This window comes from Rattus norvegicus, chromosome 8 (genome assembly GCF_021556685.1).
Source record: "Rattus norvegicus strain SHRSP/BbbUtx chromosome 8, alternate assembly SHRSP_T2T, whole genome shotgun sequence".
NCBI lineage: Eukaryota > Metazoa > Chordata > Mammalia > Rodentia > Muridae > Rattus > Rattus norvegicus.
Window position 1 is genome coordinate 29495051 of NC_141541.1, and position 13367 is coordinate 29508417.

The 13367-nt window shown below is 44.3% G+C and overlaps 1 protein-coding gene across 2 annotated transcripts in view; it reads right to left on the bottom strand.

Moving 5' to 3' along the window:
* Positions 1 to 11927, bottom strand: part of Tbx20 (T-box transcription factor 20) — a 58485-nt gene extending 46558 nt beyond the window's left edge. For both annotated transcript variants that reach the window (NM_001401090.1, NM_001108132.2), the window contains 4 exon segments: positions 3282 to 3390; positions 7068 to 7232; positions 8211 to 8463; positions 11420 to 11927. In NM_001401090.1, the coding sequence (NP_001388019.1) occupies positions 3282 to 3390; positions 7068 to 7232; positions 8211 to 8463; positions 11420 to 11546 (654 nt within the window). In that variant the 5' untranslated portion in view covers positions 11547 to 11927.
* Positions 11928 to 13367: the final 1440 nt, after the last annotated feature.

Below are 13367 nucleotides of genomic sequence, written 5' to 3' on the forward strand. Positions count from 1 at the left end.
CTAAACAATTCAGACTAATTATTCATGTAACATTTGCATCGTATAGGTTTTACCAGTAGCCCATGCACTGCTCAGGATATAGAGAAAACTGTATGTCAATAGTGTCCCATTTCATTTAAGTGACTTGGGCCATGGTTTCTCTATTTAAGACACCTTAGAACTAATATCTGTAGCAATGAGAGAACTGACCACATAGCCGATGTCTTCCTGTCAATCTTCCTAACCTGTAAGCTGACCCTGAGTCATTGGATGGAAATGACTTTTGTACCTGCCACTTTTTTGGGTCTCACACTAGAATAGGAACAACTAAGGAAAAAGAGACATTATTTTTCAAATATGTTGAAATAAGCTTTGAAAAATACCATCATTTCTCTGTGTATAATGCACTGCCTCCGAGGAATTCAAGACAACGAGATTTGATCATAGATCTGGAGCCAACTCAAAGTAGCGATAGCGAGTGTTTGTCTCCTAATGTACATATTTATCAACATTCCTCATATGTTCAAATAAGAAGATAAGAAAAACTATCAAGTAGCATTCCTGCCCATGCATAAACATAACGAACAACACCCTGCCAAAAAAAACCCAATGTAATTCAAAACTTAAAGTTTAAATAACATCCCTCCTACTCCTAACCCTCCTAGCCAGTGTCCTTGGTAAGGGGCACGGAACAAACTCAGACTCCAAGGCCTGCTGTGGCCCTCATGGACCTATGAACTACCAACAGAAGAGCAAACTGTGTTTTTCTGAGGAAATGCCTTCCTGGGGATAGCTGATGTTCCTGACAGAGACTAAACATCTATGATAAAAGAGAACTGTCGTCAAGCTGATTCAAGAAGCTGGTTAAATAATATAGTGCTTAAGAGCCTGTCTTTCTCAGTTCCAGTGGACACTAATTCTGGTGACAAAGGGTATTATTACACAGGACAAGTTTTAAGCCTACAGTAAATATACGCAGCTACTGACAACTGAACAATTTGACACGGTCAGATTGTCAGGGTTCCTGAAATCCAGCTACACCTAATGCTGACGATAAAATAAAACATTTAAATTCGGAGTAAGTAATCTACTATTGAAGTCTAAAGTCCCAAGTAATTCTTAAACTTCTGCATGTCAAAAATGCAAGATGAATTTAAAAAAAAAGTAGTTTCTCCCTCCAAAGATTTCAACTGGAACCTAAAATATTTTAATATGAATCACATTAAGTAGGACCGATGAATGACCTACAAAGACTATCTCAGATAGTTCATAAATCTTTTTTTTTATTTACCCCACCCCTAGTTCATAAATCTTAACATGACAAAAAAGGTCCAACAAGAGGAAGCATCCTCTATTCTTTAAAGGTATAAACTAGGCCAACATTGAAAAGGTCTTTTCGCTTTCCAACAGGTCAAACAGCAGAAGCTCATTAATCCACTCCAGTGTCTCTCCAAAGCTCCTCAAAGTGACAAGATAACCTGGTCACCCTGGCGTGGTCGTGAAAACAAGGAAGGTCTGGGGGCACGAGGACAGGGACACTAACCCAAGTCTTTGCTCATCCCCAAGTTCAGCCGTTTGAAGCCATCTCTAGACTGCTCTTACTGTCTTTTTAAAGCCATTTTCATCTATGACACAAACCCAATACAAACTAAACCTTAAAGTCCCAAGAGCCTTACTTAGTAAGAAAATAAGAGGGATTTTTAAAGCCATGGAAAGAAACTGTGAAACCATGTTCTTTCTGACAACGAAGGCAAAAACACAGAAATCATCTCTTCAAAAGGAGCACGTAATCCTGCCTTAGGTTTTCTCACATAAAATCTACAGGAGAATCTGTGCAAACATTTCTATCTAAGAGCATTGAGTCATAGCACTTGGGAGATGACTCAGTGAATAAGAGTGCTTGCCCTGAAAGCAAAAGGTCCTAAGTTCAAATCCCTAGCACCCATGTAAAAGCTTGGCATGACAGCTGTGTACGCCTGCAACCCCAGCACTAGGAGACAGAGATACCAGGATCCAGGCAAGGAAAGGCACCGCATGCATGGCATTGAGCACCCGCACCTCATACATATGTGCACATGCGCACACGTGCATGTGTTCAATTGCATCCAAGACAACGCCTTAACGAGAAGCATTAGGACAAGGCAAGAGTCCTTTAGTCAGTGGCTGTTTGCCCTATCAACTCAGCTCTGAGCTGGATTCTCTCTTTTTCCCATAACCCACACTACAATGATCTCTTTACTGATGCAAAATGAGATGTGCTTTTCTTTGGCTCGCTTTGCTTTCTCAGTGTCATTGGGAAATGTCATTTGGACCAGGTTAACCACCTCCTGCCTTGCCTTCCCTGCCGGGATTACAGGTGAGCGCAATATCCTCTGCTTTGTTCATAATTGCAGATACTGTCAGTGTCTTAGCATGTATGCAGCTCTCTCAGAAAGGGGTGTACCTAAAACTAAAACTTAGAGTCCTGGAGGAAAACGAGCAATGACTGAGCCTGCAGAAAGACACACGGACACTCTGGGCTCCTTTTGGGGAGAAAACGGACAACTTTGTCTTACAGTTTGGTGTGTTTGGTGTATTTGGTGCAAAGCGAGGTCACTGGGAGTGCCAGACCTCATCTAGAGCTTTCACGGTCATAAGAACTCTGAGTTACCTTCCAAACACACTTCTTCTAAGAGAAGTACCTAAGGCATTTTTCTTCTGGCTTTCAGATAGCCCTGCAGTATTCAGAAGAGAGACCTGAATGCCAAGGGGAGAGTTAACTTGAGTCAGAGGGAGCCCTAGCCATTCGGTTTGTCTCTGATAGACGCATCTCAGACTTTCATCCAGGCTGTATAGCGACGTTCTACATGACTAGAAGCTTTGCAAATTTATTTGGAAATGAGGCCCTTGCGGTCTGCTGTACCTCATGTGATGTGCTCTCCAGAACACACTTAAGAAACTCCAATAGAAAGTCTCAGCCCCACTTTCTCCATGCGTATTATTAATCTACTAACAGAAGTAAGATGCTTAACCCCAAAATAGGCTTGCCGGCCTCCCTAAATAACATTTGCTTTGTTTTATTGGCAAACAGAGTTTGCAATAGTGTTGGGGCACCCTTGGCACGGAAGATCCCACACCCATTATACAAAAGAGCCCTAGGAGCAGCTTTAATAAAAGCAGTCAAGATTTTCACAGAGTGACTCAGAGATAGCAGGAAGTTAGATGGAGGAGAGGGAAAGACATAGGGAAGAGGAGAGAGGATATTTCACATCACATGTTCACTCCATCTAAGAGAACCTGGGGATCCAAGGCTCGGTACTTACATGGCCATGTTGGTCCAGTTCATTGTTGGTGAGCTTCACCTTTTCAAAGGACACCATCTGTTTGAGGAGCTGCTCGCCAGTAAAGGGGGAGTCTGGATGCACGTAGAGCCTGCGGAGTGTCGGAGAGCTTTACTGGGGCATGATTTAACAAAGCCGTCTTGAACTAAGCGTATTGTCACACACGTTCTGTCACGTCAGCACTCAGAAGGCTGAGGCAGAAGGATTGAGAGTTTGAGACCAGCTTGGGCTACAAAATGGGAACCTGGATCACAACACAAACAAAATTCGGTGTTTCTTCTAAATGTTTTGATGATTCTAAAGGAATACATAAGCATCATATAAAGGGGACATTTTATTTGCCCCATGTACCTTGAATTTATTAAAATAGCAATCCCAAGGGAACGCCAAAGCACCCAACATACTCCGTCAAGTCCCTGAGATCTCGGGAGTGAGGAATACATTTTGCATTATCTGCTGAGCAAGCCGCTTTGCAAAAACGAGTTGTTTCCTTGATATTTTGCCACCTCTGGTTTACTGTCTCCATTTATCAAGTGTCTGATCTTATTGTCAGAGGTATTTAAAAAAAATGCCACGGTAACGTCTAAGTTTCCAATATGGGCATTATTGTAAAGTAACGGAAAGAAACAATATAAATGAGAAAATCGATTTAGAAAACCAACTTATTTAGACTTAAAGATGACTCAGTCTAATTTACAAATACAAAGGCAGGCTAATTTTTGATACAGGGCCCAGCAAATGTTTACTGGTCCATAGATCAGAGAGCCCACCGTCCTGCCTACTGTAAACGCCAGCATTCGGCTCTGTCGCCAACGATACACACACCGGCTAACGGAGCATTTTAACAAGCTAAGTGAACCTCTGGTTATTAAATTGATTTGTTTACAGGTAGCTTAAGCAAAAAAAGCTTTGATAAGAAAGATCTATTGATTGGTTGCCACGTGGGAGGAACACAGCCTCACTGGGAAGGTCACCCACTCATTCACTCCTGCTCTTGTCCTAAATACAGCACTTTGCAAATCTTGTCCCTGCTGTCTTCCCCACCAAATCTTCTAAAACTGGAGTGAGGTGACAGAATGCATGAGGAGGAAGAAATAAATCCTTTTTTTATAAGACAAATTATATTTTTCCCTTTCTTTTCCCTTTTTTTTTTTGTTTGTTTTCTTCCTTTTTGTTTTTGTTTGTGAGCTAGGAACTGACCTATGGAATTGACACATGATAAGTTCATGGAGCGATATGACCAGCCCTGACAAATTCCTTTACCCATATACCAGGATATTTATAAATCATTTTTGCATAGGACCCTTATAGCTGGAATTTATAAATAGTTTGGTTGAAAAAGGCAGGGGAAAGTCATAAAATGAATCTCCCTGGCAGTATTTGGATAAAGAATGAGACATCTGAGCCACAGTATATAATACAAAAAGACTGGGAATCCTACCCATGCCGAATGTGCGAGAAACAGGCCAGGGGTGCGGCCCAGAGGGGCAGGCAGGGCCAGAAAGTCTTGCCCCCCCCCCACACACACACAGGGGAACTTTACAGGCCTCCTCCAAGGCCCTTACACTGTTCTCAGGAGGGTGCCCATGACCGCCCATGAATCAGAGCACCCGTTGACAGTTCAAATACAAGAGCATCTCAAGTTTTAGCTCTCCAAAGCAAAGGTCTTATAAATAGTGATCAGTATCACACTGCCCTTCTCTCCTAAAAATCCCAATTTACTAAAAGACCTAGAAATTGATGACACGCCCATTCTCCAACATATTCACTATCCATAATCCCACCGCATAGCTATTAACTTGTTTAAATAAAGATTGCCTTAGTGGTATGGAAATGTAGTCGTATGATACTTTTGTCCATGAATTAAAACTACTAAAACTACCAAATAATATTATCAAGTATTGTGCTTCCTGATTAGAAATCACTGGCTTCAGTCTGAGGGAAAAAGAAAGTCTTCTCAGATTTAGAAGTTTCATAGAAACTCACTTTGTGCCAGCAGCTTAAGGGTTCTAATCTCCAAGCTCCCTCTTCTATGCAGTGGAAAAAATGTAACAGACTGTTTTCTGTAATAGTAACAACAACCCGGAAATTTCCATAAATTATCTAAAATGTTTCCACTTCACGCTTTTATCTAATATTAATTTAAATAAACTGAATGAGGGTACACGAAACGACCTACAGGAAAGCCTTCCTTCCTCCTTCCCCTCCTCCTGAGCTAAAATGCCAGCAATTGCCTAAAAAAAGCCGCAGTTAAGATGGCAATAACCAGAACAGATTGAAAACGCAAACAAGCATGTCATGTTTCTGCAGTCCCACTGGCCGGCAGCATTTGCTCATACTTTCACAGAGGAAGAAAAAAAGAAGGTAAATAAGAATGAGCCACCAGAGAAAAAGAAAGGCCAGAGGAAGCAAAAATGAATCTGTATGTAAAAAAAAATGGTTAGGAATCTGATCAAACTCATACCCCAACCCCTTGAAGTCAGTATTAAAGGGAAACCTAGAACTGAGCATCTGTAAACCAGTAAAATCGAAGTCTTCCTACTGAGGCAGGAGAACCACGAATTTGAGTACAGCCTGAGCTACGTAATAAGACTGTCTCATAAAAAAAAATTAAACAGAATTGGCTTCTCAGAAGTAAATAATACAAACCACCAAATTCTATCGATTTTAAAATCTATTATGAAGTTTTTTTTTTTCACTCAAAAGAACAAATTGCAATTTACAAGTATTTTTTTGTCCTAATTGTTTAATATGCTGACTTGGAAGGTGGCCTTCCAGTGAGGTCTCTTTAGGAACAGAAGGCCCAGGAAGCTGTTGTCTGTTTCCTGGTGCCTTTACCAGACTGCAAGGCCCATGGTGTGCTCACTGCTTGAGATGCTGATACTCTCAGAACCGTGTGTACACCATCCCAGTGTCTGTGGTGTCAGTGTACTCTGAAACACTTCCACCGACCTTAAATCTGTAAATTAGAAGATTGGGTGTGATCTAACTTTCAATCATTGCCAAAAGTTAGTCAGAGAGCTGCCTTTTGTTATTCAAAAATGATGGAGTCCTCGAATGCTCCTTGCTCTGCATTAACACTTACAGACAGAACCCTGTAACCGGCTGGTGTTCCCACTCCTCCTGAATCCTTCTTTGAATAAAATGCTCCAAAGGGGAGTTTAGGACAGGGTACACCCCCAAAAATTACTAACAAAAGTAGTTGAATTGTCTCCAATGTGTTAGCTATGCTTAATGTAAATGAATATATTGAAAACTTATTGAATTATGTTTATCCAATCAGAATTGTACAGGGGGAGGAAGAAATTGCTTAAAACCTGTGAATCTTCTGTGGGTCAAAACAAATCAATTTTACTAAAGTGGTGCTTATTGATATGGATATAATCACACTGTTAACAATTTCCTAAAATATATTATGTGCACGAAGATTTTAGGGCAACTTTCAGCACATTTATCTAACCTGACTCTAAGTAGCCTATTAGAAATATTACACATACACATGTACCTTTAAAAGGTCACATTTCTAACACCTTTTCAAAGTTCACGAATGTCTGGGTTTAATTGCGAAAGATAAAATGAAAGTTATCCTTTTCTTTATGCACAAACTTCACCTTTCTTGAAGACTAACCAACATGTTTCGTATTCAGTCCTTGCTTAGAAATCTCTTTTCCAGCCAGAGGCGGGGGCTTTGAAACAACTCGCTTAGCATTCACATAAATCAGAAAGATTAATACCCCTCTACTATGCGAGTAGCCCAGAGTCACAAACCTGGCTGGCAGGGGAGGATCAGCCTTGCCAGCCACCAGCCAGGAGGACCGGTGATAGGCATAGCGATATCTCTTGTTGTCCACCGGGACGATGTCCATCAGGACTATGTACTTGGCCTCAGGATCCACTCCAGAAAATGACACGCGGATGGTGGGGAACATCCTCCTGACAAAAAGACACAGGCCAGATTCACTGTTTGTAAAGAGGCAGCTCGAATTGGGGAGAAAGGAAGAGGTTGGAACCACCCGCTAAGCGGTTCCCAATTTCCCTCTTGGTTTTTGCTGTTTGCTTGCTTGTTTGCTTGGTTTTGTTTATGAAGCTTCAGAGATGTGTCCACAGAAACACGACTTCCCTCCACCCCCCAAAAAATGAATTTATACCTCCTTTCCAGGGGCCTTACTGATAAGCAAAAATTTTACGTTTGTTTTGTTTTCTCCCAAACAACCGGAGATGACTAAATCCGGGGCACTCCTTAGGGAGGGGATTCGGGGATTCGTAGAGTCAGATTCTGAAATCAGTGAGGAATTGCCCAAGGTCTAGAACCACCCGTGGACCTTATGCAGCTTCTTCTGCCCTTGTCTGGAGCAACCTGGCTCCGGAGTCCAGGCCACCGCCCCAGCCTCCTTCCATCGTTCACATTTTTTGTCCTCTGTCCGGGGTTTCAGCTGACTTTTCGTTGGAAGCGGGAGGCTTCAGCAAACTGAATATAACCCGGAGTCTCTCCCTCCTCCTCCTCCTCCTCCTCCTCCTCCTCCTCCTCCTCCTCCTCCTCCTCCTCCTCCTCCTCCTCCTCCTCCTCCTCCACCTCCTCCTCCTCCTCCTCCTCCTCCTCCTCCTCCTCCTCCTCTTCCCGTCTGTAGCTTCTAGCCAAACTCTGTCCACACGTGTCTTGCTCGGAACCTAAATGCCACCAGGGTGGGAGCGAAGACCCGCGCTGCGCGTCAAGGTGCCCATCTCCGTGTGTGACGTCTCCTCCAGCCAGACCCTGTTTCACTTCCAGTTTCACGGCCCTTTCTAAAGGAACTGCTGGGAAACACAGACTCCTGAACTCAGTCACAGCTCTGCCTCCCAATCAAGGCTCCCGAGAGCTCAGCGTGTACCCTTTGATCAATGCCCGCCCGCCTGCCCGCCCATGTCACCTACCTGCCAGACTTGGTGATAATCATCTCCGTGCCCAGTTCATGGAATTTGTCCCAGAGCTCCTTCGTTTCCAGGCTGCAGGCGATTTTAGCCATCTCTTCGCTGGGGATGATGGGGGTGGTGGGGATCAGTGGCTCTGTGCACAGAGAGGATGAGGAAGGGCTGCTGCCCCCGCCGCCGCCAAACTCCGCGTGAGCATCCAGGCTAGTTAGCTCACCCAGCGGCTGGGCACAGGACGATTTCTCCACAAATTGTTCTGGAGGAAGTAAGAAGGAAGACTGACTTCTAGCACTAGCTAACAAGAACACTGTAGGAAGGATCTGGGGAGAGTATCCAAAACATGCACTTGGATTTGACGCTAATAAATTCAGAGACTGGCAGAAAAGCGAGATCCATTACTGTGCAAAGTGACCTGGGACATGCTCCCGGGCTGGGCGCTAAGTCAAATGAGCGGTGTCTATCAAGAACAGGGGCCGGGGCTGGGGATTTAGCTCAGTGGTAGAGCGCTTACCTAGGAAGCGCAAGGCCCTGGGTTCGGTCCCCAGCTCCGAAAAAAAAGAACCAAAAAAAAAAAAAAAAAAAAAGAACAGGGGCCGATTTACTACTTATGTGGCTGAAACACTCTTAAGAATAAAATATGAGGAATGAAGGAAAGGAAAGGCTGTGGTCCTGAAGGGTAAAATGTAACTATTACAATCACCCCAAATTCTAGCCTTTGCAGATGCAGAGGGTGGCACTCAAAAAATACTAGCACCCAGCTTGCTAAATCACAGAAGTGGGCTCGAACAGATTTTTTATATTTCATTTTTAAAGATAAGGACAGATTCGTGGAGCGATTATGTATGATTTTCCTCCGAATAGCCCTGGAAGTGAGGGAATCAACTTCAACTCCAGAAAGCAGGAAATGAAAGAGGAAAATGTTTTGCCACCCAGCAGTAGTTAAAATACTGCTACCTATGAACCAAACATTCCCGGGCCCAGCTGATAAGAGACTGGACCTCTACACTAACTTTGGGGTAATACAGAGTGAGTTGAGTGTTTGTTTGTTTGTTTGTTTTTGTTTTTGTTTTCCCCTGCCAATTATTTTTTATCTCTTAAAAAAGAAACTACTTCAATCCCCCCCTAATCAAACCAGGATGTTCTAACTGCTCTCTAGAAAGCCAACCGGTTCAGGCTGTGTGTATGCACATTCACACCTGTGTGTGTGTGTGTGTGTGTGTGTGTGTGTGTGTGTGTGTGTGTGTGTGTGTGGTGTGGGCTTGAGTTTATGCTATGAAATGGTTTCTTATTTTGTATGCGTCTTACTGTGAGGCCAACAGAAAATAGATGTTTGGGCTTCTCATGAAGCGGTAATTAAGTATTATCAAATGAATTGCTGTGCAGGCTGTTTCAAAATCAAAGGAACCCAGATAATGCCAACATCCTGAAACACTCTTGGAAGCAAATGCACACCACATCTTTATAGGAAATTGAGAAACAATCTAAGCGTCTCTTATTTTTCACGGACTGACAGGCAAGCTCTCTAAGTATCACCTGGCCATAGCACTACAAAAATAGAGGATGACAACAAAATAGAAGTCCCCAAGAGGTTATTTGGAGTAGAATTAATGGAGCATCCTGAGACACATTGGAAAGCCACCTTTGCAGATTTTTAGTTCAGTGAAAACACCCCTCTGTCTCTTAACAAAACCGTTGGGTGTTTGTGTCTCTGAGTCTTGATTTAGTCATTCATTAAGTAATTGTGTTCTGTTGGGCTGGTGAGTGTAAGGGATAAAAATAATATGGACTAGAGCTGTTATCGAAACAGGTGAGCAGGCTCCTTTTCAGGAGGGGGTAGCGGGGGGGGGGTGAGAGCTAGGACTGGCTTAGAATTTAGAATTTGTAACCTTGACTGCTGAAAGATTTTGTTGGTGTTTTGCCGTATTTTGTTGAGAAAAATTAGAGGAAGAACTGATGCGGAATGATAGTAGTGGAGCTAGCAAGCTTCCAGACCACTGCTCACAGGAGTTTTGACTGAGATCTTCTTTTCCTACTGGGTACCAAAATGGGATGGAGGTATGAAATTCCCTAGGTACAAAGGATAATGATAGGAAGCTTCAGCAGGTCCAACTTCGACAGTAGAGGCCGATGCTGTCCTAAAGAGTGGGAATTGGTTGGCTGGCTGGCTCTCACTGCTTTCACAGATCTTCAGTTAGACTGAATTTGGGAACTCTTTTCCACACTAGTTTCATGGTCTTACATCTCCTTTTGGTATCACTGCTATTTTGGACTTTAGTAATCTCCTGTCTCTGGGTAAGCTCCTTAGTTTCCCAAGCCCTTAAGGTTTCTTCTTTACTGTTATCTTGGATGTGATATGTATTAGAATTGGGAAAGGATAGAGAAAAGAAAAACGTGATTTTTTTTCAATTGCCTTAACTTAGCTATTTTAATTTCTGATTTTAAGAATAGTCGGTGATTGGTTTGTGTGTTAATTATTTCCAAGGCCCCTAGAAAATATGGCAACTCTCTTTCCCTGGGTCGTAAGGGTTTTCAGAAACCCTGTCTTGAGCAGTTGCCTTTATACAACTCAAGAGATGCTCAGCGCTCATCTATCTTTAATCTGTTCCTAGTGTCCTCTGTAAAGAAAACAGTTTTTACAAAGGCATTGTAGCTGGAATTTGGGGAGGCTTTTGCCAGTCTCGATTGAAAATGGCAAGTATAAAATGGGGGTTCCTGACCAGGCTCGCGCTTCCCTGGAGAAAACCGTCTTATTCCTTTTTAGACATATAATACTGTTTATGGTGACAGAGAAATTAAACTGGTTTCTTGTTAAGTCGCTCAGCATCTATGCTTCCAAGCGCAGGCTCAGTTGTTATATGCACCGTGAATCCCGCATCTTAACCCTTACTTGTCCTTGAATTTGTTTTCAATCAAACAAATTTGTATTTGTACAGCCTTCGTACTAACTACTTGACGTCGGGATTCCAGGAAACTGGGGAAAACGATACAAACACAAGACGGATTTCCACGATGATGGTGAAACCCCCCAAAGAAAACTTGGAAGGAGAAGAAAAAAATCGTTCTCCCAGGACTGAATTCTGGTCTATAGTCTTAGACTTAGCAGCGGATCCAGCCGGTAGAAAAAGCTAGCTTTGCTTCCCACGGAGCAAACCGCCCGCACCCAGGAAACAGAGTTACAGGGCCCCTACTGACGGCCTAGCACCCCGACTTACCCAGGGGTTTGATGGTGTTCTCTGCTGCCTCCTTCTCCTTGGGGCCGCCGCTGGACATTAGCGCGGCGATGGAGAAGGCATTGGCTCGAGAGGAGAGCTGAGGCTTGGGCGACGCGGTGAACTCCATGGTTCCCAGCGTGCGGTCCTTCTCAGGGACCTGGGCTGCCAAAAGCACAGTCCAGCTTCCCCGAAGGGAGACAAAGACCCAAAACGCAGCTCAAAGTTCCCAAGAGCAGGAAGAGCGGGACTGGGGACTCCAGTTCACTAGAGCAAACCAGCACGAAAGTAGGGTGGGGACCAGCCGGGAACTCAAAACTGTATGTAAGCCTACAGAGCAAAACGCGGGGTCCCCAGAACCCGCGCTGAGTTCTCCCTCCCTTCCCTGCTTGGGACCGCGGGATGGCCCAGGTCTCGGAGAGGTGACGATCGGCCGTGGGACTCTAGAGGGTGCAGAAACCTGGGAATCGGATCTCCTCTGCAGAGCGCAGCAAGGCGCGACCTAAACTGTGCCTAGGCGCCTGCTGCCTCGCGCCTTAATTTGCTAGCGGTGACCGTCCCTGTGAACAGCAGCCAGTCAGCGTGGTCTCACGTCACTGCTTCCTGGCTGTGCGGCGTGGGGCGGGGCCAAACGGCGCCGGGAGGGAGCGCCTAAGGCCAGGCGCCCTCCTACCTCGCGCTCTTGGTGGAGAGCGGGAGGTGACACACTGAACCGTGCCACTAATAGGATGGCGCAGCTAACCCTTACCACCCCGGCCCAGTGTCTCAGATCCCGCAGGAGAGGAGCATGCCCAGTCCAGAGAGGTACTTTCACCGCCACCCAGAAGCAGAGATACTTGGCGCAGGACGGAATGTCACCAGAGGAAGCCCTACTGAGTTCCGCTATTTTCACTCCTTTGAACTGGAGCTCAGAAGTTTCCAAATAGTTGAGAAGTGCCCAGTGATGCAAATCCCTCATCATTGAGCAGCATTAATTTGACGATGCTTGCTGCTCAGTGCCCAGTGCTAGCTCCCCTATTTGATGGTCCCCAAGACATCTACTTTCGCAGAGAGCTAGAAAGGTACAGCTCTGGGGAAGAAATGCTGAACTGCAGGGTGAATTCCTGTAGGAAGGATTTGTTTATTTGTTTATTTATCTATCTATGCATTTATTTATTTATTTATTTATTTATTTATTTATTTATTTATGAATGAGAACCTGGCTTTCTGCCGCATAGTGATTGTTTCTCTTCTAGTCTGACTTTTCTATTCTGGAGACTCTGAAAAGTAGGGCAGTGACCCGAAGCAAAGAGCAGGGTTGAGACATGGAGCTCTATGGGGACTATGCGACAAGTAGTGGGAGAGTGTGACCTTCCCAGCTTTCTGGCTTTCTGGGACACAGAACCATCCATCTGCCTCGCAGACTGGACTAGGGACTTCCCACGGCCTTGTGGGGGGAGTTCTGTTGGCCTTGCTCAGTCTAAATAACTCGAATTCTCCAAATTCGCAGGGTAATCCGCTTCACTAGCAGCCGTGTAAACTCTAGAGGACACACACACACACTCACTCAAGCTATACTTGTAAATATTTGCCCTCCTTTCCAGTCAGTTGGTCTGGCGATTAGGAACCTCTTGGTAGGTCTTAAGGGTGCGCGGGTTGGGGAGAGGACATAAAAAGAAAGACATCTCCTATCTCCTACTGCATCCTCTTCCCAGCTCCTGAAATAAAGTTATGGGTGAAATGGAGAGCCAGAGTAACTATTAAGAACATCCTGTGTAAACAGAATGTTGGCATCTAAGCAGTTCTGATTTAGGCTGGCCCGGCCATCCTGTCCATGCTTGTTCACTTCAACATCACTGTTGTAAAGTGTCAATGTTGGGGGAAATTAGAAATTAGGAAAATTGAAGGCTTTCCATACTAGAAGGTGGTTATTTTTTTTCCTCCTTGTCTAGGCCACCAACTTTTAAACAAA